The sequence below is a fragment of the Bombina bombina genome, chromosome 6, assembly GCF_027579735.1.
Source record: "Bombina bombina isolate aBomBom1 chromosome 6, aBomBom1.pri, whole genome shotgun sequence".
Taxonomy (NCBI): domain Eukaryota; kingdom Metazoa; phylum Chordata; class Amphibia; order Anura; family Bombinatoridae; genus Bombina; species Bombina bombina.
Window position 1 is genome coordinate 164,645,449 of NC_069504.1, and position 22,624 is coordinate 164,668,072.

Genomic DNA, 22,624 nt, shown 5'->3' on the forward strand with positions numbered 1-22,624 from the left:
AAGCAAAGTCGGAAGGCTCCTCAAACAAAAATAACAATTTCATAATTATCTTCTCTCAAATATGTCACTTTGACCCACATCTTAATGCATTTGCTAAGGAGAAGACAAGGAGCTGAACGATACAATTATTTATCTGATAGTACCAGCAGAATTCAAACTGTTTGAGTCTACAGGCGGCGGCCTTTAGACACTCACACAATTTCCCCCCCTCGGTTTCCTCTGTAGCCGTGTAAAGCAGTGTTCAGCTGCAGTTAAATTCAAGGTACCCTGGGACTCTGTTTAAAAGCATATGGAACTGTGGAATAGGACAAACTCTTTCAATGATACCAGCAACTGGGAACCACAAGAGGCTTAGAGCTCTTCAAAAGCATCTCTTACATGCCCAGAGGTCATTTACTACTTGAAGAGGGTTGAGGCCTTACTAGATACACACCTATATGAGATACGATCGATTCTCAGCATGGAGAGGATCTCTTCAGGCAGTCGATTCAACTATGTGCTGACTCAACCCCAAAGAGTGGACGAACGATTAATAAGCAGCGATACACCTCCACTCTTCACAAATCCACCTGACCTACATGCAGTGTCCTTTCCTCAGCACAGTCTGCGGGTGATTCCGGAGGTTCAGAGATGTGGAGAACAGGCCGTGTCATTTGGTGTTCGCTTCCGTAATGTCAGCACGAAACAGGTTTGGAGAAGTAGCGGCACCACAACTCATCTGGATAAAGGCTGTGCCATCGGGACAACAGAGAAAGCTGCTGACATCTATGAGCAGTTCTTCCAGCTAGATACCGGATTTTCCAATATTGCGAGCTTACTGGAGGTCGTAGACATGGCATACAGTTAACTGCTATTTCCACTACTGGTCTGACCAGCCATGGAACGCTATTTGATCTCAGGGTGATGTTAATTACAACCACGCAGAATATTCCACAAGGTGACCCCATCTCCCAGATGAAGACAAGAACTGGTGTTGGTTGACGGCCCTATAAGGGTTAATGGCACTACAATGACTGCTATTATCTATAAGGCATAGGGTATATACATTAAGGTCTGTTTGCTGTTTCAGTGTTTGTTACGTTTGCAGTATATTTACTTTTGTATACCCTATATACCGACTCATAACTCTACTCATTGTCAGTCTATGTTTTAATAATAGCCCAAGCAGAAGTGACTGGATATATAAAAGCTTATGCTGACCCTTTAAAGAGAGGGCCTCTCACCTCTTCATTATAAGCTGTTAATATAAGGATGGGTTATCCCTTACTATTACTACAACCAATTGGTATATTTAGCTCACAGAGTTCATCCCATTACAAACACTTGTGACACTTGTAGTTTGCCTGTTTTAACCCAGTTTTATACAAGTCATGAGGGGTGGTTTGGGCTGGCACTATCAGAGTAATTAGTATTTAACTGTTTAATAAGTGCCGGCCTATTATGCCACTCCTTTCTTTTCTTCTTGCTTGTTATTTTTTCTGCTAAAGGCTCGCATCACAAATACAATCCCGGTTACATACAGTTCAGATTCTTCATATAAAGGAGTGCTGCTCACAATAACCAATAGCAGGGCCTTATCATTGTTCTCTTTTAGGCAACAGCTTTTAAATCTCGTTACCTGAACCCTGTAAGAATATCTTCTTGCTCTCCTATGTCTCAGCCTGACCCTTTTGGTTAGGAGGAGGTTCGCCCCATTATTTTTATGACATCTAGAATTCCTCTATTCTTAAACAGAGGCAGTTAAAGTATGATATGCTACTCACTAATTCATACACAATTAAAAACCCTTTGTCGGCAGTCGAGGCATTAGGGACGGTTTCATTCAATACCAATTATCCTCATACGATTAGCTATTATAGTATTTCATTGTAAATGTTACGTAGTTCTTAACCTCAATTGAAAGTTTGATCTAAACGTACGGTAAACCTCCTACATTCTTGGAGAGAAAAACTGAAGTAATCCTGTTAGCTATAGCTCACTCCCCTATTCTTCCTCCTAGATTTTTTGTAATATATGTGGATTGTACACCATTAAGAGAAATTTTTCACATACTAACTAGAGAACATACATTGCATATTATCAGGTTTACCGGTACCTGCCTAGGGTGAATTGACATCTGTTGATATAGCTGATAACTTCTCTTCATAGTTCCATTGTAAATATGCTATATCTGAAGTAGGGCTGAGTTAGACTAATCGATTAGTCGATCGGTCTCTCATTGTTCAACTAGTACGGCATTAGTCAATTACTGATATATTAAATTTTGCTATATTTTGAAAGTCAAAAACGGCCCGTTGCCAGCCTACCCGCCCGTAGCCTAAGCCTACTACCGATTTGTGGATTGTCTCACATGGCGCAGTTATGATGACGTGTTATTTTGTACTCGTAGTAGACAAAACAAATTTTGCAAAAAATGGCAAATGGCAAATATTTTGAAAAACTACATAAAAAGGCAATTAAGTGCAAAATTTTCAGCGTGCAATTGCAGTAAAATAAATCCGCGACTTCCATGTAAAGCCACCTAAAAAACAAACACCCGTCTTCATTGGTAGCGACAGAGAAAATAAATAGGACAGCAAAAAACATCCATTGCAGCTTTTACAGTAAGACAACAGCAATGTGACACTGTGCATGCTGAAACATCGTTGACTCTGATAGCTAATATGAGTTGATGTTTTTGTTAAAAAAAAACTTGCATGGATGCGCTTTGCAGATTTTGTTTTTTTGTTCACATATTGGGGTTGTTGTGTTGACTAGGTTTTAAAAGTAAATAAAAAAAAAAAAAAAGAACATTTCACAATTACATTAAAAATATTTTGCATTTTATTACCTATTTTCTGGCAAGAGGGGGTGCTTTCGATTAGTCAATTGTAAAAATATTAGTCATGCACACCTCTAATCTGAAGCTAGTTCCTTAGATGCAGCATATGCATCCATAATTCTAGTCATATACTTGAACATTATCATCAAGGTTACATTATGGTTTATATTTTGTATTTAACCATTGTCATCATTTATGGTTCATTTGCTACTAAGTTTCTCACTATTATACCATGGTCAAAGTCCATTCAAATATATGAAGGGACTTAATAAAATAGAAGCTGAAAGCATTTTTCACAAAAAAATAAATGCCAAAACAAGGGGTCACAATCTAAAATTAGAGGGTAGCAGATTCAGGAGAAATTTGAGGAAGCATTTTTTTACAGAAAGGGTGGTGGATTCATGGAATAAACTTCCATTTGAGGTGGTAAACACAAAGACTGTAAAGGAATTCAAAAATGCCTGGGACATGCATAAGCCTATCCTAAGTAAAAAGTAACATGTAATATGGGTAGACTTGATGGGTCTTTTTGGTTCTTATCTACCGTCAAATTCTATGTTTCATTCCCCTCCTTTAAGAATATAACTTATTCTTCACTTCTCATAATTCTTTGTCAGATATCACACTACTAGGTGAACTAATCTACTGGGGAAAAATGTGTACATAATAAATTCAGAAAATGAGGTATCAGTCTATCTTATGCACATTAAAATCAGCACTGATGTTTGCGATAGTTTAGTTTACAATGTTTCCCGAGAATTTAATTAGTTGCTTAACAGCATGTCATTTAGGAAGCTATTTGTGTAATTTCTGTGTTTGTGTTTTTTTTTCTCGTTTTTTTTTCTTTCTTTTCTTTCCATTTTGAGGTCTCCTTCAAAACAGATAATTGCATTTTGTATTCTATAGATATGTTGGCATATTAAGAATGTTTTAATAATAAATACCTCAATAAAAAAACTTTGATTAAAAAAGAAAAAAATCTGTATGGCCTAGTGAAAGAAGACAAATTGTAACCTAATGACCGGTCATGTAATAGTACTCCTAGGTCTAAAAAACAATATCCTATTGTAAACACGTATATAGTATACACACAACCCTAGTATCAAAAAGTACAACAATAGTGTCTGAAAGTGCACATGACTAACATAAAAAATCTTAGACTAAAGAGGAGTTGATGGCTAAAATGCCTTCGGTTTATGAATGAATGTGTTTCACAATCAGCCTATTATATTATTATAATGTAAAGTACAATAGGTTGCTAAGGTGCCTTGCATTTATAAGCAAATATATATTGTAAATTGACCTGTGCTATTTTAATAATATAGGTTGTTTTAAAAAAAGTGATATCGTGGTGAATGTGCAATATATAGCAATTTGTATAATATATAACTTATATGTAAGTGAAAGTGCCAACTGCCTATTAAACGTGCAATATTAAAATCACTTATACATGACAATCCCTTATACATCAGGATTCATAATAATTGATCTTGATAAAGCCGTTGAACGCGGCAAAATGCGTTGATAGCGTTGATGATAGCAGGATACTAATTGCCTTTGTTCTAAAACTAAAGGGAGCAAAGGATTATTTAGATTACAAAAGGGATTCTTTTCTCCAGATCCGTTTTCAAAATCTATGCGCAGAGTAAAGAACAGCGGACCATCATGGAACCACTTATTCCAGTACGAAACTACATTTCTCCCTTCAGCCACAGGATTGGCTTGGAGACATCACGTGGGCTAACCAGGTAACGATGGACGGTAACTATGGAGACACCTGTGCCTTAGTCGGAGTATGGTAAGAGAACCGACTCTGTTGGATGCATTGATTCTGGGCACTAGAGAGGTGTACACCCTGTCCATGCGTTTAACAAAGTGCCACACAATGTTTTTTTTATATATGGAGTTTTGTATTACGAAGTCCCTACAATAAGAACACGGCATTAGTAATTAATATAGGAAACCTATATCCCTCACTACACGTTACACTAAAAGACTTAATAAGGATATTAACCTTTTGAGACTTAAGTGACTTTTTGGCATAATACTGTTACCATATAACAGTGATTGGATGAATTACTGAATAGACATTTTCTTCAATTTGTTAATTTCAACTATTATGAATCCTGATGTATAAGGGTTTATTATGTATTAGTGATTTTAATGTTAAGTAGGCAGTTGGCACTTTCACTTATATAAGTTATATATTATACAAATTGCTATATATTGCACATTCACCACAATATCACTTTTTTTTTTTTTTAACTTTTTAAAATACTTTATTGAAAAATATCACATAATACAGTAAATATAAGAAAAAGGGCGATTACAACGGCATCTTAAAGAAACACAGGACAAGAATGTCTAGTAAAAGCAGATACCACTTAATCCAAACATATACCAAAATAAACATCAAAGGTGGTAAAATATCCAAAATAAGGAACTTGGTAAAATGCCACAAAATAGGGACATGACGTCCCCAGGATCACTTAACGTAAAGGAGTGAAGATTAGGGGTTATAGGGAGGGAAAGAGGACAAGAATAAAAAAGGGGGGGTAACGCAGTATCCAGTCGGGGAGCGAGTGGGTAGTATTAGAGATATTAGCTAGTCACTGGCCAGAGGGTTCGGTTTCCAGGTCGTGTCAAAGTGAAGTTGCCAGTCCGCCCAAATTAATTCAAAAAGGTCAGAAGTACCTAATTTGTAGTAGATATCCTTCTCCATAGTGTACAGGTAGGCAATAGTGGAGCAGATTTTAGACCACTTAGGGGGGCACTCACTCTTCCAGGCGCAAGCAATGGAGTGCTTAGTAGCCATAAAGAGATATATGCATAAATAGGAGTGGTGTTTGGGGAGGGGGTGTAGGCCTAAGTGTAAAAGAGCTACTGCAGGTGATTTGTGGAAAAAGATGCCCAGTTTGGAGAGAACTCGAAAACACATGTTCCATAGGGGTCGGAGCTTAGGACAGTCCCACCATATATGCAAGACGTTACCCTTCTGGCCACAATTTCTCCAACAGTCAGATGATACATTTGGGAATATTTTAGAGAGTCTGGAAGGGACGTAGTACCAATGTACTAATAACTTGTAATATGTTTCAAACAAAGTAGTGCAATGAATAGATTTACGGGTAAGTTCAAAGGTGCATCCCCAGATCTCCATCGAGATGGGCAACCCTAGAAGGGCCTCCCACTTCAAAAGTGGGAGGGGGGTCTGGAGATGAGGATGAACCCAAGAGGGCATAGTAGATTGATAGGGGGCCACAAAGCCTATTTCCAAGATTCCACACAGATTCCCAGGCGGTCAGCGGGCGAGCTGAAGTAGGATTGAAGCCCCAACTTAGTAAGAAGCTTTTGACTCTGTAATATTCAAATGAGAAATACCTAGGCGGCACAGAATCCCCGCCAATCTGAGAAATGGGCTAAAAACCCACCTTTGGGTTGGTAATCCAAAATATCACTTTTTTACAACGACCTATATTATTAAAATAGCACAGGTCAATTTACAATATATATTTGCTTATAAATGCAAGGCACTTTAGCAACCTATTGTACTTTACATTATAATATAATAGGCTGATTGTGAAACACATTCATTCATAAACCGAAGGCATTTTAGCCATCAACTCCACTTTAGTCTAAGATTTTTTTATGTTAGTCACGTGCACTTTCAGACACTATTGTTACACTTTTTGATGCTAGGGTTGTGTATATATTATATACGTGTTTACAATAGGATATTGTTTTTTAGACCTAGGAGTACTATTACATGACCGGTCATTAGGTTACAATTTGTTTTCTTTCACTAGGCCATATAGATTTTAATAAACAGCCATGTATTATTATTTTATATTATATCAATAAATGTTATTAGATTTTTAACCCTTTGATTTTTTATCAGTTGTTTTTTTTAAATATATTTTTAAAATATTTTTTATATATTATTCAGACCCCGTAGCTGTATAGCGCACTAATACTACCCACTCTTTGTAATATTTTTTCCTCTCCTTTCTGCCTTTTGGGTGCAGAACAGTATATGTGCAGGGGTTGGTGCACCAGCGCGACACTTATACACCTTACCTTCACATTAAAGGGATATTAAACCCAAAAATTTTCTTTAATGATTTACTCCTAAATCAAATTTTCTTCGTTTTCTAGCTATCTTTATTTAAAAAACAGGAATTTAAAGATTAGGAGCCAGCCCATTTTAGGTTCAGCACCCTGGATAGCACTTGCTACATTTAGCAAACCAAGAAGCAAGCATAACCCAGGTTCTGAACCAAAAATGGGCCGGCTCTTAAGCTTTACATTTCTGCTTTTTAAATAAAGATAGCAAGAGAACGAAGAATAATTGATAATAGGAGTAAATTAGAAAGTTGCTTAAAATTGCATGCTCTATCTGAATCATTAAAGAAAACATTTGGGTTTAGTGTCCCTTTAAGTATATATAGAAAATAATAACAGAGCACAGGAGCTGATTGAAGGTTGGGCTTGATTATTTTTCCTTTTATGTATATTTTACTTGCATGCCAATAATATCTAGACAAGAATAATCTGTCTATTATAATTTTTATGTTACAATTGATAATTTTTTTTTTTTTTCTTTGCTTATTCTAAGTTGTACTTTATTAATACAATGAGGTGCATTGTTTGATATGTATCTTTCTTTTTTAAGACACAATGAGTCCACGGATCATCTTAATTACTAATGGGATATTCACCTCCTGGTCAGCAGGAGGAGGCAAAGAGCACCACAGCAGAGCTGTTAAATAGCTCCTCCCTTCCCTCCCACTCCAGTCATTCTCTTTGCCTACGTTAGTGATAGGAAGAAGTAAAGTGAGGTGTTAGAAAAAGATTCTTCAATCAAGAGTTTATTATTTTTAAAGTAGTACAAGATTGTGCTGCTTTGTTCTAGGGTGTAGCCGTAGTCCACATCAGTCTCTTCAGTAGAGCTTTTGGTGTCTTTAAAGCAATGGGAACTGGTGGGACATAATTCTCACTGCGCCCTCCCATACATTTATGCTGCCCTAACCCTGAAAAATCTGAGGGATATTACTCAGTATTTTCTCCTCTTTCACAGGTCCATGTGAGGAATAGGACTTCACAAACCTGGGAGCTGCCTTTGCTGTTGGGCAGAATATGAGGTAAGTGCAGACTTTAATTTCTGGGGACATAAAGAAGAACTCAGAAGAAGTTGGGCACTTACCTCTGTATGGATGGGATTTATAAAGGAGCCCTTCATGGATGGGCACTTTTTTTTATTTTGCATAAATTCTCCCTGATATTTAGGAGATAATATGTGACAGCTAGCGCAGGCACTGGGGGCATTCTGTATTTATTTTGCCTCACAGGGCATGACGATGGTGGTAGTCACATCTCCTGGCAGTTACTTAAGAAACATGCCGACTGGGAGATGACTGTACCGATAGGCTTAGTTTCTGAGATTACTGTACTGACTTCTCCCTAGGCAGGTTTATTTGGTTTACCTGTTAGTTATAAGGCTTAGTCTGAGGCACTTTATCTAATCTCCCGGCGGTTACATAAGAAACATGCCGACCGGGAGTTTATTTTACTGACATTGCCCTAGGTGGGTGTAATTATACTAATTAGTCTCTGAGGCGCTGTATCTAATCTCCCGACGGTTTCATAAGAAACTTGCCGACCAGGAGATTACTGTGCTGATATCGCCCTAGGAGGGTATATTTAGTTGTCTATTGTCTTATTTACTCTCTGGGGCACTTTATCTCATCTCCTGGCGGTTACATAAGAAAAGTGCAGACTGGGAGATGAGTTTATTGTCAAGTCTGTTTGATTTGTTTTTGAATTTACATAGCGCGCCAGAAAACACTATGGCAACTGGGAGAAGTCTGTTTTTGTTAACGCCAACGACGGGCGGTATTTGCATATCGCGCCCTTTTCCCTTCTCTTCCAGAGCAGTTACTGATCATATACGCATCCTCATACTATATGCGTAATGAGACCGGAGACTGTATTTCCCTGTTGCGTATCATGAATGTGCTGATCAGAGGGAGATGGTTTTTCTGTTCAGACAGGCATCTCAGCATTTTCCTGCTGAAGGGTTTTTGATAAATTACAAATCCTATCTTAGCTGTTTTGCCATATTTACAACATTTTAACAAAAACAAAAAAAAAGTTACTTTTAAAATTTAAAGTGATAGTAACGTTTTTGTATGGGTACTGTTATTCAATGATTAAAGGATTCTCTTAGAGCTCTTGGTTTTCTTATCAATCCAGAGTGGACCAAGAGGCTATGCAGAGAGTTTTTTGTTTTGTTACACAGTTTAACCACCAACTCTTTTGCTATTCCTTATGTATGTGAGGAATTTAATCCTTAGGAATAGTGTTTTTGTTCTGAGACAACAGTTTTCAAGAGGTTGTTCTAGAGAAATTTAATTTCAATGTTTATTATATACAATTATTTTTCCTTTTTGAAGTCCCAAAATTTATTGCCCTCATGCAGTGTCCATTCAACAAGAGAGGTCTCTTAAACAGCGTAATTCCTCTTGTTGAATTTTTCAAGTTGTATTTTTCAAGTTTAAGCCACGTTTCCTTTGTCCGTTACTCAAGGAGGGTTTAGCTACTTTGGACAGCGACTCCTCAGTCGTAGTTTTTAAAAAAAATAAATAAATTTTGTTCACCAGGGCTTACAATTACAATAATAGCCATTTGTGAGCATTGCTACCGTCACTAGTGTGGCAGCATATTGGTTGAGGTGTTGCCTGATGCTATCAGGACAGAAACTTCTTTGAGAGAAATCCAGGATAGGATAAACGCCCTTAAACTGGCTAATCCCTTTATTTCGGATGCTTCCCTTTAAGTTAATCAAAGCTGGGAGCAAGGATTTTGGTTTCTCTATTCTAGCTCGCAGAGCCTTATGGTTAAAGCCTTGGTCTGCGGACGTGTCCTCTAAGTCTAAGCTTCTGTACTTTATCAGATAGCTCAGCAGGCTATCGCACTGTGTGGCTAAGTTCTGTAGCAACCCAAGGGTTGCAGGTTCAGTCCCCTGCGAGGTCCACTCAACGTTTCATCCTTCTGAGGTCGACAGGATGAGTTGCGCATTGAGACCCCTACGGGTGATTAGCCGTACTTTACAAGTACCCCATACATACATTCATAATTTTTAGCTATTCCTTACAAGGGGCAGACCTTTTTTGGACCTGGCCTGTCGGAGATTATCTCTGACATCATGGAAGGTAAGGGTCTCCTCCTCCCTCAGGATAAGGGAAAAGGACGACAGAGCAATTTTCGTTCCTTCCGAATCTTCAAGGGAAATTCTTCCTCTTCTGCCTCCAAACAGGAGCAGACTAAACCTGCATGGAGAAAATAATCCAATAAGCTTGCTGTTGAGTCAAGGACAGCATGAAGGGCATGCCCTCGATTCGGGACTGGCTCTTATAGGGGGAAAACTTTCCTTCGTCCAGGCTTGGGTTCGAGAGGTTCAGGATCCCTGGACAATAGAGATAGTGTCCCAGGGATACAGGTTAGAGTTCAACATTTTTCCTCCCAGAGGCAGTTTGCTGTTTTCAGTATTGTCTGCAATCCAGACAAAAAGAGAGGCATTCTTACTCTGCGTAAGAGACCTTTCCAACCTGGGAGTGATCGTTCCTGTTCCGGTGCAAGAACAGGGTTTGGGATTTAATTCCAATCTGTTCATGGTTCCCAAAATGAGGGACCTTCAAGCCAATTTTAGATCTCAAGAGTCTAAACAAATTTCTCAAAGTACCGTCCTTCAAGATGGAAACTATTCGTTCCATTCTACCTTTGATCCAAGAGGGTCAATTAATGACAACGGGATTTAAAGGACGCGTACCTGCATGTTCCCATTTACAGGGATTATCACGAGTTTCTCAGGTTTGCTTTTCTGTACAAACACATCCAGTTCGTGGCCCTTTCCTTCGGTCTTGCCACAACTCCCAGAATTTTTACAAGGGTTTTGGTATTACTGTTTGCTGTGCTTCGGTTAAGCATGCTCAAGCAACGGAACGGAGATTATGCGTACTTGTCTCCTCGAATACTACTGGTGCAGGAGACAAGGGATACTCTTCAATAGTGGTGGTCTCTGGATCATCTTTCCCAGGGAACCTGCTTTCGCAGACCATCTTGGGCGATTGTGACAACAGATGCCAGCCTTATGAGATAGGGAGCAGTCTGGGGCCCCTTAAAGGGCTCAGGGAGTTTGGACTCAGTCGGAGTCTGTTCTACCTAGAAACATTCTGGAGCTGAGAGCGATCTTCAAGGCTCTTATGGCCTGGCCCCAGTTAGCCTCGGTCCAGTTTATCTGGTTCCAGTCGGACAGTATACCTTCTGTGGCTTAAATCACTCATGATGGAGGAACGATGGAATTCCTTATCGATGATCGAGGTAACCAAAAATAATTCAGTGGGCAGAGGCCCATTCTTGTTGCCTGTCGGCGACCCACATCCCAGGGGAGAATACTGTGAGGCGGACTTCCTGAGCAGGTAGTCTTTTTTCATCCGGGGGAGTGGGAACTCCAGGTGTTCTCCTGCCTGATTCTCAGGTGAGTTCAGCCGGAATTGGATCTCTTGGCATCCCGACAGAATGCCAAGCTCCCGAGATACGGGTCGAGGTCCAGTGATTCCCAGGCGGAACTGTTAGATGCTTTGGCGGTTCCTTGGACCTTCTCTTTAGCATATCTTTTTCCTCGAGTCATTGCTCGAATCAAGCAGGTGAGGGCTTCGGTTATCCTCATCGTTCCTGCTTGGCCTTGCAGGATTGGTATGCAGATCTGGTGGACATGTCATTTCTGCCGTCTTGGTGACTCAGTTGAGGAAGGACCTTCTAATTCCTTCACCCACATTTAGTTTCTCTGAAACTGATTGCTTGGAGATTGAACACTCAGAATCCCTAGAATTTTGTCTTTTCTCCAACACGGTTTGGAGAAAGGCTTATCGATTAGTTCCCTAAAGGGTCAAATATGGACCTTCTCTATTTTGTTTTCCCACACTTCGGGCGGATGTTCCAGATGTGCAATCTTTTTGTCAGGCCTTGGTCAGGATCAGTCCTGTGTTCCAATCAGTTACTCCTCCATGGCTCATGCCACGAAGGCTGTTGCTTTCTCATGGGCGTTCAAGAATGAAGCTTCTGTGGAACAGATTTGCAAGGCTGCAACTTGGTACTCTCTTCACACTTTTTCTACAAATTTGACACTTTTGCCTCGGCTGAGGCTGCTTTTGGGAGAAAGGTTCTTCAAGCAGTGGTGCCTTTCGTTTAGATTGATGCTTTGGCGGTTACTCTGATGAGACACAACTCTACTTCTCCTTTGCTCCAGATACTACAGACCCAGCATGCCGCATAAACAGTTGTTTAACAGACCTCATAGAATGGATGAATGCTAGCTGTCTCAAAGTGAACCCGGACAAAACAGAGTTACTCTTGGTGAGGGGACCCCGGGCATCAAAAATATCCCATGATCACCCAACTGGCCTGGAGCTTGGAGGCTCTGAACTCGTTAGTTCAGCAAAGGTACGAAACCTCAGAGTGTTGATTGACGCTGGACTATCTTTTAAACAGCAGATTTCCTTCGTAATAAAATCTGCCTACTTTCATCTGAAAAACATAGCCAGGATACAACACTTAATTCCACCGGATGATATGCCAACATTAATCCATGCATTTGTATCCTCTAGGCTAGATTACTGCAATGCACTTTACTTGGGCCTCCCAAAAAAAGAACTCCATCGCCTTCAGACAGTACAAAACGCAGCAGCCAGACTATTGACCAATCAAACTCGCTCCTGCCACATAACACCTGTTCTCCACTCCCTGCATTGGCTTCCAATTAAATGGCGAACATATTTTAAAATTGGCCTGCTGACCTTCAAAGCCTTAAACAACCAAGGCCCACAGTACCTGAAAGAGCTCCAGATACCCTACATCCCATCCCGTTCACTTAGGTCAGCCAACACATCCCTCCTCTCAGTGCCAAGAATAAGGACAAACTCAGGCTCCAGAGCATTCTGCCACGCTGCCCCTACTTTCTGGAACTCTTTACCGTGCGCAATCAGAAAGGCACCATCCTTACAGACTTTTAAAAAAAAGCTGAAGACCCACCTCTTCCATCAGGCATTCAGTCCGCTTATCTGACCTTCAGAAACTTCTAACTTTTATGTCTTATGTTGGTACAGTATATTTGTAAAGTGCTTTGAGTCTCACAGGGAGAAAAGCGCTATATAAATCGCAAATTATTATTATAATTATTATAGATTCCCTGTCTTGTCCCTCCCGTATCTGTGTACTCTAGCTCGGGTATTGAATCCCATTAGTAATAAAGATGATCCGTGGACTCATCGTGTCTTAAAAAATAAAATTTATGCTTACCTGATAAATGTATTTCTTTTTTGACACGATGAGTCCACGGCCCGCCCTGTTTTTAGACAGGTTGTGGATTATTATAAACTTCAGACACCTCTGCACCTTGGCTTTTCCTTTCTCTTCATAACTTCGGTCGAATGACTGGAGTGGGAGGGAAGGGAGGAGTTATTTAACAGCTCTGCTGTGGTGCTCTTTGCCTCCTCCTGCTGACCAGGAGGTGAATATACCATTAGTAATTAAGATGATCCGTGGACTCGTGTCAAAAAAGAAATACATTTATCAGGTAAGCATAAATTTTCTTTTTGTCTTTTACTTATATGTACCTGTACCTGTGTCTTTAATATTCAAAAAAAAAAAAATAGTTTTTGTTGATTATTATACTAATAACCCCCTCTGACCTCCCACAGCAAAACTATGATGATGTTTCTACTTCTTATCCATTAGCCGTGCTAACCATTCATATTTTCTCTTGTAAGATGTATCGAGTCCACGGATTCATCCAAACTTGTGGGATATTCTCCTTCCTTACAGGAAGTGGCAAAGAGAGCACCCACAGCAGAGCTGTCTATATAGCTCCTCCCTTAGCTCCACCCCCCAGTCATTCTCTTTGCCTACTCTAAGTACTAGGAAGGGTAAAGTGAGTGTGGTGACAAAAATGTTAGTTTTTATTTTCTCAAGCAAAAGTTTGTTATTTTAAATGGTACCGGTGTGTACTATTTACTTTCTGGCAGAAAAGGGATGAAGATTTCTGCAAGGAGGATGATGATCTTAGCACTTTGTAACTAAGATCCACTGCTGTTCTCACAAGGGCTGAAGAGTATAGGAAAACTTCAGTTGGGGGAACGGTTTGCAGGCTAAACTGCATTGAGGTATGTTCAGTCTATTTTTTTTCTAGACAGACTGTGATAATTTTAGAAAAGGCTGGCAATTTCCCCATGAGGGAAGGTTAAGCTGTATTCAGACACTTAGTAGGAATCCAAGCTTGCATAAAGGGCTCATTAGTTACTGGTGACACTGATAGGAAAAAACGTTTTTGTTTTTTATAAAAAATGCAAATATAACGTTTTTTGAGGGACTTTAAGGGGTCATTGTGGCTTGGTTAAGGGTTATTAACCCACATGGCTAGTTTAAGAAACACTCTGTTGTGTTTCTTTTAGGCCCCATAACATTGAGTGAGGTGGGAGGGGCCTATTTTCGCGCCTCAGTTGCGCAGTTTCTTTTCCTCAGAGACATCCAGCTGCTTCTGCAGAGGTTCCTACTGTGTTTAAGGGCTGTAAAGAAGTTTTTTCCCCACAAATCATTTCTAAAGGGCAGGTAGGCGAAGGTGCTGAACGTTTTTTACCGGTTTTTGACGTTTTGTCAATCCGGTTTTTACATTAAGGGGTTAATTGTTTATTTGCATATCTTTATGATGCTACTGTAAAAATTTCGTTGAGTTTACTGCTTTTTTTACACTGTTTTGCAGAGTTTGTGCAGCTTTTTTTCTCTTAAAGGCACAGTACCGTTTTTTTTTTCTATGTGTTATTTGCTTTGATTAAAGTGTTTTCCAAGCTTGCTTGTTACATTACTAGCCTGTTTAACATGTCTGACACCAAGGAAAATCCTTGTTCAATGTGTTTAGAAGCCATTGTGGAACCCCCTCTTAGAATGTGTCCCACTTGCACTTGTCTATAAATTATAAAGAGCATATTTTAGCACTTAAAAATATTGCAATAGATGATTCTCAGACAGAAGGAACTGAGGGTTTAACATCTAGCTCTCCCCAAGTGTCACAACCAGTAACGCCCGCACAAGTGACGCCTAGTACCTCTAGTGCGTTGAATTCATTCACTTTACAAGACATGGCCACAGTTATGAATACAACCCTCACAGAGGTTTTATCCAAACTGCCTGGTTTGCAAGGAAAGCGTGACAGCTCTGGGTTAAGAACAAATGCTGAGCTTTAGTAGCCGTATCCGATATACCCTCACAAGGTTCTGAAGTAGGGGTAAGGGATTTGTTATCTGAGGGAGAAATTTCTGATTCAGGAAAGACGCTCCCTCAGACAGATTCTGATATGACGGCCTTTAAATTTAAGCTTGAACACCTCCGCTTATTGCTCAGGGAGGTATTAGCGACTCTAGATGATTGTGACCCTATAGTGGTCCCAGAGAAATTGTGTAAAATGGACAAATACTTAGAGGTTCCTGTTTACCCTGATGTTATTCAAGTCCCTAAGAGGATTGTGAATATTGTTACTAAGGAGTGGGATAGACCAGGTATCCCGTTCGCTCCCCCTCCTGTTTTTAAGAAAATGTTTCCCATATCTGACACAATGCGGGACTCGTGGCAGACAGTTCCTAAGGTGGAGGGAGCTATTTCTACTCTGGCTAAGCGTACAACTATACCTATCAAAGACAGTTGTGCTTTCAAAGATCCTATGGATAAAAAATTAGAGGGTCTCCTGAAGAAAATTTTTGTTCATCAAGGTTTTCTTCTCCAACCTATTGCGTGCATTGTTCCTGTAACTACTGCAGCTGCTTTCTGGTTCGAAGCTCTAGAAGAGGCTCTTCAGATGGAGACTCCATTAGAGGATATTATGGACAGAATTAAGGCCCTTAAGTTGGCTAATTCTTTCATTACAGATGCCGCTTTCCAACTGGCTAAATTAGCGGCAAATAATTCAGTTTTTGCCATTTTAGCACGCAGGGCGTTATGGCTTAAGTCCTGGTCTGCTGATGTGTCGTCAAAATCTAAACTTTTGAACATCCCTTTCAAAGGAAAGACCCTATTCGGGCCTGAACTGAAAGAGATTATTTCAGACATCACTGGAGGGAAAGGCCATGCCCTCCCTAGGATAGAACAAATAAAATGAGGACCAAACAAAATAATTTTCGTTCCTTTCGGAACTTCAAGGGTGGTCCCGCTTCAGCTTCCCCTGCTGCAAAGCAAGAGGGGAATTTTGCCCAATCCAAGTCAGTCTGGAGACCTAACCAGGCTTGGAACAAGGGTAAACAGGCCAAGAAGCCTGCAGCTGCCTCTAAGACAGCATGAAGGGGTAGCCCCCGATCCGGGACTCTCTCTCTTCGCTCAGGCTTGGGCAAGAGTTGTTCAAGATTCCTGGGCCTTAGAAATTGTGTCCCAGGGATATCTTCTGGACTTCAAAGACTCTCCACCAAGGGGGAGATTTCACATTTCTCAATTGTCTGCAAACCAGACAAAGAGAGAGGCGTTCTTACGCTGTGTAGAAGACCTACATACCATGGGAGTAATCCGCCAAGTTCCAAAGGCGGAACAAGGGCTAGGGTTTTACTCAAACCTGTTTGTGGTTCCCAAAAAAGAAGGAACTTTCAGACCAATCTTGGATCTCAAAATTCTAAACAAATTCCTCATAGTACCATCATTCAAGATGGAGACTATTCAGACTATTCTACCGTTGATCCAGGAGGGTCAATATATGACTACCGTGGACTTAAAGGATGCGTATCTACACATCCCTATTCACAGAGATCATCATCAATTCCTCTGATTTGCCTATTTGGACAGGCATTACCAGTTCGTGGCCCTTCCCTTCGGGTCGGCCACGGCTCCCAGAATTTTCACAAAGGAGCTAGGGTCCCTTTTGGAGTTTCTAAGACCGCGGGGCATAGCAGTGGCGCCTTAACTAGACAACATGTTGATTCAGGCGTCGACTTTCCAGCTAGCCAAGTCTCACACGGAGATCGTGTTGGCTTTTCTGAGATCTCACGGGTGGAAGGTGAACATAAAAAAAGAGTTCTCACTCCCCTCTCACAAGAGATTCCTTTCTAGGGACTCTGATAGACTCGGTAGAAATGAAAATATTTCTGACTGAGGTCAGAAAATCAAAACTCTTAACCACTTGCCGAGCTCTTCATTCCATTCCTCAGCCATCAGTGGCTTAGTGTATGGAGGTAATCGGACTCATGGTAGCAGCAATGGACATAGTTCCTTTTGCCCGCCTGTACCTCAGACCACTGCAACTATGCATGCTCAAACAGTGGAATGGGGATTAGGCAGATTTATCTCCTCAACTGCATCTGGACCAGGAGACCAGAGATTCTCTTCTCTTGTAGTTGTCTCAGGACCACCTGTCTCAGGGAATGTGTTTCCGCAGGCCGGAGTGGCTCATAGTAATGACAGATGCCAGCCTGCTAGGCTGGGGTGCAGTCTGGAACTCTCTGAAAGCACAGGGCTTATGGTCTCGGGAGGAAACTCTACTCCCGATAAACATTCTAGAACTGGGAGCGATATTCAATGCGCTTCAGGCGTGGACTCAGCTAGCTGCGGCCAAATTCATCCGATTTCAGTCGGACAACATCACGACTGTAGCTTATATCAATCATTAAGGAGGAACATGGAGTTCTCTAGCGATGATGGAGGTAACCAAAATAATCCAATGGGCGGAGGATCACTCTTGCCATCTCTCAGCAATCCATATCCCAGGGGTAGAGAACTGGGAGGCGGATTTCCTAAGTCGTCAGACTTTTCATCCGGGGGAGTGGGAGCTCCATCCGGAGGTATTTGTCCAGCTGACTCAGCTATGGGGCACACCAGAATTGGATCTGATGGCGTCCCGTCAGAATGCCAAACTTCCTCGTTACGGGTCCAGGTCCCGGGATCCCCAGGCGGTACTGATAGATGCTCTAGCAGTGCCCTGGTCCTTCAATCTGGCCTATGTATTTCCACCGTTTCCTCTCCTCCCACGACTGGTTGCCAGAATCAAGCAGGAGAGAGCTTTGGTGATTCTGATAGCACCTGTGTGGCCATGCAGGACTTGGTATGCAGACCTAGTGGACATGTCATCGGTTCCACTGTGGACTCTGCCAATGAGGCAGGACCTTCTAATCCAAGGTCCATTCACGCATCCAAATCTAATTTCTCTGCGTCTGACTGCTTGGAGATTGAACACCTGATTCTATCAAAGCGTGGTTTCTCTGAGTCGGTCATTGATACCCTGATTCAAGCTAGAAAGCCTGTCACCAGGAAGATTTATCATAAGATTTGTCGCAAATATTTTTATTGGTGTGAATCCAAGGGTTACTCATGGAGTAAGATTAGGATTCCTAGAATATTGTCTTTTCTCCAAGAAGGATTGGAGAAGGGGTTATCAGCTAGTTCCTTAAAAGGACAAATATCTGCTTTGTCTATTCTTTTACACAAACGTCTGGCAGATGTCCCAGACGTTCAAGCATTTAGTCAGGCCTTGGTCAGGATCAAGCCTGTATTTAAACCTGTTGCTCCACCAAGGAGCCTAAACTTATTTCTTAAAGTTCTTCAAGGGGTTCCGTTTGAACCTATGCATTCCATAGATATTAAGCTTCTATCTTGGAAAGTTTTGTTTTTAGTAGCTATCTCTTCGGCTCGAAGAGTTTCTGAGTTATCTGCTTTACTGTGTGGCTCACCTTACCTTGTTTTCCATGCAGATAAGGTGTTTTGCGTACCAAACCTGGGTTACTTCCTAAGGTTGTTTCTAATAGGAATATCAATCAGGAGATTGTTGTTCCTTCACTGTGTACTAATCCTTCATCAAAGAAGGAACGTCTGTTGCACAATCTTGATGTGGTTCGTGCTTTAAAGTTCTACTTACAAGCAACTAAAGATTTCCGTCAAACATCTTCATTGTTTGTTGTTTATTCTGGTAAACGGAGAGGTCAAAAGGCTACGGCTACCTCTCTTTCCTTTTGGCTGAAAAGCATCATCCGTTTGGCTTATGAGACTGCTGGCCAGCAGCCTCCTGAAAGAATTACTGCTCATTCTACTAGAGCAGTGGCTTCCACATGGGCTTTTAAAAATGAGGCTTCTGTTAAACAGATTTGTAAGGTGCCGACTTGATCTTCGCTTCATACTTTTTCCAAATTTTACAAATTCAATACTTTTGCTTCTTCGGAGGCTATTTTTGGGGGAGAGGTTCTACAAGCAGTGGTGCCTTCCGTTTAAGGTACCTGTCTTGTCCCTCCCTTCATCCGTGTCCTAAAGCTTTGGTATTGGTATCCCACAAGTATGGATGAATCTGTGGACTCGATACATCTTACAAGAGAAAACATCATTTAAGACAGGCAGTATATTTTTATTTAAAAAAACTTCAGTCACCACTGCACCCTATAGTTTCTCCTTTTTCTTCCTAGCCTTCGGTCGAATGACTGGGGGTGGAGCTAAGGGAGGAGCTATATAAACAGCTCTGCTGTGGGTGCTCTCTTTGCCACTTCCTGTAAGGAAGGAGAATATCCCACAAGTATGGATGAATCCGTGGACTCGATACATCTTACAAAAGAAATAAATTTATCAGGTAAGCATAAATTATGTTTTGTTTACAGATAACATTTTTTCATTAACATCAGGGTTTTTGTTTAATCTGTTTGTGCATGACTGGTCAACTATATATAAATATTCAGCCTTCATCTGAATAAACTTTTCTTTTTTTTCCCCCTTTTCCTTTAGCCCCACCACCACCACCACCTCCGCCTTCTAGAGGAGGTCCACCAGTGCCACCACCTTACACTTCAGGACCACCACCACCTCCTCCACCTGCAAGGGGCAGAGGTGCACCTCCTCTACCTCCATCAAGAGCCCCCCTCGCTGCACCTCCACCCCCACCACCTACTAGGCCAGGAGCCCATGTACCACCACCTCCCCCTTATCGAATGTTTCCACCGCCACAAACGCATTCTTCACCTGCACCTGCAAGTCCCCCACCACCACCACCACCCCCACCTCCTGTTCCTGGTTCAACTCCACCACCTCCACCACCACCTCCACCTCCTCCAGGCCCACCACCTCTTCCTAGCTTTACATCAGATAACGACCAACCATCTTCAGTTCCCGTTGGAAGTAAGGCAGCTCTTCTTGATGAAATTAGAGGAGGAGCACAGCTAAAAAAAGTAGATAATAACAGAGAAAACAGACCTGTGTCCGGTACTGGACGAGATGCACTCTTAGACCAAATACGACAGGGCATACAGCTTAAAACCGTAAGTACATATGTGTATTTCTAATTTTCAGTTATTCTGTGTTGTTGTCTAGTCAGAGCAAAATAATTTATTTCCTGCCAATCCACATTTTTCTTAGTAATCAATCACCCTACTTACTCCATAAATCATTTGCCCTTATTTTGTAAAAGGGGAATACCACTATTTATGTTGAGGTGCCAGTTTACTGTATGTATGATCAGTTAGCGTTGCCACAGGAGACACAGTTCCATTAAGACAGCATATACCACGAGCAAAAAAATTCTGATTATCCTAATTTTTTGAAGGTATAATCTAGACACAGAGACGAGTATTTTTGCATATTCTTTCTTTACTACTCAAATGCAGCCTTTTAAGAACAATAACGATATAACATAGATAAAACATAACATAAGAAGCTAAAAGAAGCTTATTATAATGACAAGAAAAAACAGCCAATCAGAGCAGAGAATAGACTATAAACTGAGTATACTGCTGTCAATCCTCCTCTTTCTTAATTGATGCTCAAAAGGAACAAAATATTAAGCACCATGACAAGTCCAAAAAGTCCAAAACAGCAAAGGATAACGAAGGCCAACTTCCTGCAGAACTGATAGAAGATATTCCAGGACATGTTGAGTTTGATTGAAGTCAGACCAGATATCCAGGATTCAATTGACGGATGATGGAACTCATGAGTTGAAGGAATGAATCCAGAAGATAGAAACGGATTGGATTTATATGGAAACTGTTAAAGACAAAAAATATTAATAATATACCATAATAAAAAACAAGGAGGGAAAAAATCACATTTTTTGAGGAGGGAAAATACTCGTCTCTGTGTCTTTAATAAAATCTAGATTATACCTTCAAAAAATTATGATAATCGGAATTTTATTACAAGACCAGAGACTCCTATTTTTGCAAGTTTAAAGCATATTAAGAAAATAAATTGAGAGGCATGTTGAATGGGTCTGAAATAAAATTGTTTGAAAATGGAGTCAAAAGACCAATCTGCCGCATTCAAAATTTGTTGGAGAGGGGCAGCTTTTAAAAAGGCTTTTGAGGCAGCAGTACCTCTAATGGAATGAGCTGTGAAAGAAATATTAATACCAGCTTCTTTCATGACCCATTTAACCCACCTAGCAATAGAAGTAGAAGTGATAGGAGCGTAAGGGGGAACAAAAGAAATTAGAAGTTGATTATAAGTAGATTTCCTAAAAATCAAAGTTCTAGACTCATAAGATTTTAAACATTCAACCACACAGAGAGAAGGTTCGGAAGGAAGATAAGGATAGAAAATAGAGGTAGAAAGAGTTTTAGTTCTGCGAGAAAGAAAAAAGGTAACTCCTTCAGGAGAGAAACGTTTAGAATTCCAATCTAAAGCTTTCACATCAGATACTTGTCTGAAAGAAATTAAACCGAGAAGAGTAGCAAGTTTAGCAGAAAGTTGTTTTAGAGATAGAGAACCATTATCAGGCCAAGATTTAAAAAGGGAGAAAATTAAATTTACATCCCAGAAAAATTCATGTTTAGGAACCGGAGGACGTTTTAATCTGATGGCTTTGAGCACCCTACAGATCAAAGGATGTTTGCCGACGGGAAGATTAATTAAATTGTGTCTAGCTGAAATAGCTGAACGATGAACATTAATGGTTCTATAAGCAAGACCTGATTTAAAAAGATGAGACAGGTAGTTAATAATTTCCGTTAAATCTGAAGAAACGGGATCCAAGTCTCTCCGCAGGCACCAGCCAGACCATTTTGACCATGCGGCAAAATAACATCTGCGGGTACCTGTGGCCCAGGAATCCTGAATGAGGGACCTAGCGACCTCGGATGGACCAGGGTCCCCTGAGATTGTCCATGCTATCAGGAGAAGAGAGCTTTGGAGAACTAAGCTGTGATAATCGCCCTCTGGGTTGACTAGAAGGTGAGGAAGCGGAGGAAAAAGAATTGGGAGATTGATGGACATCTCCAGAAGGGAGGGGTACCATGATTGGGTTGGCCAAAAGGGGGTCACAATCGTTAGGCATAGAAGGTCCCTGCGAATCGTTGAAATTGTCCTCGGAATGATTGAAAACGGAGGGAAAGCATAAGCTTTCTGAAGAGGCCATGGATGAAGAAATGCATCTATGGCCGCTGCCTCCGGATCTGGGCGCCAACTGAAGTATGGGCGAATCTGGTAATTGGTCCTGGACGCAAAAAGGTCCAAACAAAATGGACCTCTGAGAGATTGAAGGGAGAGAAAAATGTTCCTGTCCAATCTCCAGTCGCTGGAATCTGTCAAATGACGAGATCCCCAGTCTGCAGCTGAATTTGATTGTCCTGGAATATATTCTGCTTTGACAGAAATATTCCTGTCCAAACAAAGATGAATAATCTCTTTGGTTATATTGGACAAATCTCTCGACTTGGTGCTTCCCAAACGATTGAGATATTGCACCGCCGAAATATTGTCCATACGCAGGAGAATAGAAATTGGAGAAGAAAATTTGGCAAAACTTTT

At 40.8% G+C, this 22,624-nt stretch overlaps 1 protein-coding gene across 2 annotated transcripts in view; it reads left to right on the forward strand.

Moving 5' to 3' along the window:
- Positions 1-22,624, forward strand: part of WASL (WASP like actin nucleation promoting factor) — a 503,517-nt gene that overhangs the window by 392,903 nt on the left and 87,990 nt on the right. For both annotated transcript variants that reach the window (XM_053716658.1, XM_053716659.1), the window contains one exon: positions 19,610-20,139. In XM_053716658.1, the coding sequence (XP_053572633.1) occupies positions 19,610-20,139 (530 nt within the window). The remainder of the gene's footprint in view (positions 1-19,609; positions 20,140-22,624) is intronic.